Source organism: Teleopsis dalmanni, chromosome 1 (genome assembly GCF_002237135.1).
Source record: "Teleopsis dalmanni isolate 2A chromosome 1, ASM223713v2, whole genome shotgun sequence".
NCBI lineage: Eukaryota > Metazoa > Arthropoda > Insecta > Diptera > Diopsidae > Teleopsis > Teleopsis dalmanni.
Genome location: NC_051846.1, coordinates 34,206,960 through 34,212,527, shown reverse-complemented (window position 1 = coordinate 34,212,527; position 5,568 = coordinate 34,206,960). Strand labels below are relative to the sequence as shown.

The window sequence follows — 5,568 nt, the reverse complement described above, 5'->3', positions numbered from 1 at the left end:
TAATATCGAACTGATTAGAATTTTTTTAAGGTATAAAAAAATTTAAAAAAATTTAAAAAACTTTACAAAACATCGGTTTCTGCAAAATATGTAAAATGCTTTACTTTATTTTTAATTTAAAAAAAATGCATTGAAATGCAATCGATTTCAATTATAAAATATTTTGATACTAAATGTTTTTAACTTACTTTTTTTTTATTTTATGCTTTAAGTTAAAAAATTCTGCTTAACCATTTGGAAAATAACAAAATTTATTAACACATCAAAGCATTTTCATTCATTTCAAGTATTTTTAAATTTTTTTCTTTATTCAATAACTATAATGAAGTAAATTTAATTTTATGTTATATACACATCTATTATTTATATTTATAATATATTATGTACGATTATGTTTGTAAATATGTATAAAAAATGTAACTACTCGCAACAAAATAACTATTTTTTGTTTTCGTAAATTAAGTAAATTATTGATATTGATTTTATTTATAAAAATATTTCATATAAACAATTTTAATAAACGTTTTGAAATATAAAAATTTTAAATAAGTTATTTTTGCTACTATCACATGCCGCCTTTGCTTATATTTACTACACATACGCCACATACATTAATTATTCGATAATACATTTTTTTTATATTTTAATTTTGTTTTACATGATCACACAGAGTTTACGCCGCGTAGCGCCCGCACCTTCACCTTCATTCATAGCCATTGTCTTCGATCGCATCAAATTTAGATCTGTGCGTATACTGGGCCTACGTGCATTTGGCGTCACAACACCACAAGCATCGCTGAAACGTCTTTTAATAGAGAGCGCATTTTTTTTAGATCCACCAGCTGATGAATGTGGCGGTAATGGAGAGGGTGCACCGAAAACAGATATAACACGTCTATGATGATTTGGTGCCATTTCCAATGGTAAATTCGATACCATGAAAAGTGCATAAAATAAATCATCAATACGAAAATTTTGACGTGCTGAACATTCGACAAATACACAACAATTATCTTGTCCCGCTATATAGCCCATAACCTCGTCTAGGTGTACGGTTCTTAGAAATTATTTATAAAATGTTTTACTTATTAAATATATGTAACTATTATTTTAAATATTCTATTTGTACTTACTTAATATCACGATCGCATTTATTGCCAGCTAAAATCATTGGTATCTTTGGTAGACTTTTCTTCTTCAAACCCGAGCCTGGATTAAGGGCAGCCCATTTTGTTTCTAAAATATTTTCACGCAAACGTACAACTTCTTCAAATGATTCTCGGGAGTCCATACTGAAGACAAGTATGAAAAGATCACCTGAAATTGAGATAAGGTTTAAATTAATTCACAAAACTTATTTTAACGTATGATTATTTTATATAAGTTAATTCCCAGATAATCATTTTTATTAATTGAATTCGTAAAGACATTTTGTTAAAAAAAATGTTTTATTTTAAACTGATCCTCCTGGTTGTATGATTAAAACAATGATGATACTAACTTTGTTCGTAACCTGCATTTAATTATGGACAGCTGACATTGGAGCTTGTCATGGTAAAATACTAATAATGACAGCCGTATATTGGAAATTTTCGAGAACAAGATCTTGAACAAATTATGGGTTTTTAATGCAAGTCTTGAAGATTTAATTCATCTGTGCACATTTCGAAATATGCCTAGCAAACCATTTTCAGTTTTTAGTTTTTTTTTTTGATTTATTAGTAATTCTTTTACCTTCATCGACATTATTTATCTTACTATAAAACGCTAGGTGGAATATTAAAGTTGAAAAATATATCTATAAGTTATAATATTGTAAATAATGGCTATTCCATACTATAAATATTGATAGTATTGTTCTTAAAAGCCTTGTTCTTGGCAATTGTAGTAATGGATATGCTATATTCTACGCTAAGAGAGAAATGAAATACAGATTAAGCTGTCAAATAACAGAAATTTAATTGACCTTCTCAATCAACATATAAGGTAATTGCTAGTCAGCCTAAGAATCTAACGCTCATGTATCAATCAAATGAATACCATCCGAGTCATAATAGTTATTCAATTAGAACATTGTGTTGAGTTAAGCTGACATTTTGTTTTTTGTCTTACTCTTCATTTTATAATTTGCAGTGAAAACAACAAACATTTTAGAAGGTTTCGAATAGGAATGAAAGGACAACCACAAAAATTTTTAGTTAATTTATTGAAGTTTGACTAACCATACAACACTATTTCGAGTATTGTCAGGTGCTCAACATCAATTTTGATTTTGACGACCCAAGACTTTCTGCATAACATGGGCTTAAAGATGCTTGAATGGTGGATATGGGCTACATATACCTTGTGATCAAAAAAGAACTTTAATTTTGAATTTCTTCTACTTTTTGTATAGACAAACAAAAAATACTATTTACCGATTGAATAAGCGCTGGAATTCAAAAATAGGCTTTTAGTTCTTTTTTAATCAGAAGGTACAATCTTTTATAGATAGTGAAAAACATAATATGTGTACATACACGTAAAATTAAAAAAATGAACTGTCTGTAAAAACTGACCCATCTACAATAAAAATAGATTCTCGAAACTCATCAAAGAGACCACATAAACACTGCAATGCTTACTGTAGTTCATTACTGGACATTGTTGTATAGTAACCCAAGCTGAGGAACTGCACATTCCCCATAATCCTCACTGCAGAAGTAATCACTCACCATAATAAATTTTCTCTGTGAATGCCCTGCTTTGGCGTCCAGATGATATAGGTTCTTGGAAAGATACTGCTTTGATAGTTTATCAAACTGTTCAGCGGTGAAGACGAAAGATCTATCAAATTATCTAAATTCGGCGGGATGAATGAAGACTCTACTCTTCTATACTAGGGTTCTTGCGTGGAATGTGGTAGCATAACTGCGAAAAATCGCTAATTGAGGTACATGGAAGTTATCCAATGGTCTGCCACTGCAACCAACCTATAAAAACTAACCAAACTACACATACTTGTTTACTTGTTAATTATAAATAATAACCAAAAATATGAACCAATTCTATTTATCCTATTATATACTGATTTCCTCAAATTCATCTATCATCTAAATATTTATACATGTGCATATATTAATAAATATTTACTCAGAGTAAAAGTAAAAATCAAATAATTTATAGAATTCATGAAAAGAACTAGATGGCAAAAATAAATAAATCCATTTGGTATGAAATTTACTATTTATTTATTTATTTTTCCTTGTATAAATGCGCAAGTGGAATCGACAACGTTTCGAACCAGGAGCCACTCATGAAGTTACTCGAGGCGCACAGCTTGTACAAATTTTGGCATTAAGACGTGAACGAAATAGAAATTCAAGATTTAATTTTTAAAAATGAGTATCGCAGTTTAAAACAAAATCCTACGAAAATATCTGATAGTCAAAAATCGAAACTCAAAACATGAAAACACAACAACGAAAGTAAAAAGATGGAATTTCATATTCGTTTAAGTGGAAGTGAAATATGTGAGAACATAAAAATGAACTCCGTAAGAAGTTTTTTGGAATTATGCATAGATTCTCAAATAATGCAGATTTTCTCATATGGAAAGGAAGGATAGATACGCGTTGATGTACTGATTGCGTACGCTGTCGGCATATAAATGCAAACACTAAATTTTTCCTGCATCCATAATATATGGCACTTATTTTTTATTAACATATCGACTTTTTCACATATCCTCTTTATTTAAAAACTTAAATGGAAATGATACGGGAACATTCCGATGGCACTAAGTAACTTTAAGATAATATACATAAAATATTATTGCTTATTATATTGCTTCTAAAATTAACAATAAAAATATAGGGGTAAGCGTTGTTGAGTTTTCCTACAGTAAATTGTCGTTCGAATAGGAAGCCATAATGCTAGTATCGGATATATAGAATTCTTCCATATCTTAAGTTATATTAAATAAATCTATATGAACAATTAAAACGAATAATAATTGTATTTTCAAAGTAAAAATTCTTGTGTCACTTTTTGTGGAAAATTAATTTAACGAAACTCGTATTACGGTGGGTATGAGTGACATGTAAGGATTGACTAATATCGTCCTTTTTCGTGAACTTGATTTAATTCGTGATTATGGTGTTACATATTGTACATTATTTCACTATTAAAATTTAGTTTTTTCAATATATATGTATATATATACATATAATTTTTGATATATGGGAAAATGGGAAACTGAGGTATATTTTTGATGACTTGATAAATCGTAGTATTTGAAAGGTATCCAGATGTTGAAAGATCATTGGATTCGATATGTAGGGCTAAAAGAGGATTTTATTGATGCATAAAATATTATTTTCCACAAAAAAATGCGTTTTTAGTACTTAGACCGGGTATTTAACAATCTACCTAGTAAATGTCCAACGCGTCCATTCTCAGTCAAAGTTCATCTTACTAACAAATTGCTACATAATTTATTTGAAATGAGCACATACGCATTTGCTTATTGTTTTGTATATTTTGTTTTGCATATGGAAGAATTTTGTGCCTTAATTCTCTCTACTTGAATGTATATCTCCATTACTTTGAAATTAATATGAGAATGACGACATATTGCTTATATGTATACATGTATATATTGTGGAACGTTTAGATAACGCACCGTCCAGGAAGTGGCCGCACTGAAGTCAAGAATTAGCCGAAATAGGCCACGCAACTACTTGGATTCTCTTTCGTCCTTCGATTCTTGGATGTCGTTATTGATTTAAAGCTAGAGTGGCTTCCATTCGCATAACTACATCTCTTATTATTGCAAGCAGCTCATTTGGCTTGAGGTTACCTACCAAGTCCTCACCAACTCAATGGTGTCCCAAGATAGTCATCATCCTGCTTCCAAGTGCTGGACATTGGCACAATATATGCACCGCTGTCTTCTTTTTTCCTAGGCACAGTCTGCACATATCTTCCTCAACAAGAGTTATTTTTTTGAGATGATACTTGAATTTTCTATTTCCAGTAATCAATGAGGTCAGCCAGCTTAGGGTGCTCAGCGTATAGCTAAGCACTGTTATCGCTTCCCTGATCAACGGTTTCGGCATCATGAGTTTAGTCTGTCTACAAGTGCTCATCTCTCGCCATTTTTAAAGACACATTGCTTAAGATAGAACGGCGATGGAACGGCAATCGAACGGTCAAATTTCGAACGGAACGGCAAACTCTCTATGGTCCCTTACGCGTTGGCGACGAGTATCGAATTAGATGAAACGATCAGCTGTATGAGCTATACCGCGACATTGACATAGTTAAGCGCATAAAAACTCAGCGGGTACGCTGGCTTGGTCATGTCGTGCGAATGGAAGAAAGTGCTCCGGCTGAAAGGTATTTGATTCGGTACCCCCAGGTGGAAAACGCGGTAGAGGACGTCCGCATCTTCGGTGGAAGGACCAGGTGACCAACGATTTGGGGGCGCTCGGTACTACCAACTGGCGTCAGAAAGCAACTAATCGGGCTGACTGGCGGAGGCTACTCGACTAACTACTCGCCAACTAAGAAGAAAATGAACGAAAA

General features: G+C 31.9%; 1 protein-coding gene across 1 annotated transcript; it reads right to left on the bottom strand.

Moving 5' to 3' along the window:
• Nucleotides 1-654: 654 nt before the first annotated feature.
• LOC119679369 (GTP-binding protein Rhes-like) lies at nt 655-1,324 on the bottom strand (the record flags this gene model as incomplete). The annotated part of the gene is made up of 2 exons (XM_038091687.1): nt 655-1,057; nt 1,134-1,324. Coding segments are annotated over 2 exons (594 nt in total), but the record flags the coding sequence as incomplete, so codon positions are not given.
• Between the last annotated feature and the right edge of the window lie 4,244 nt (nt 1,325-5,568).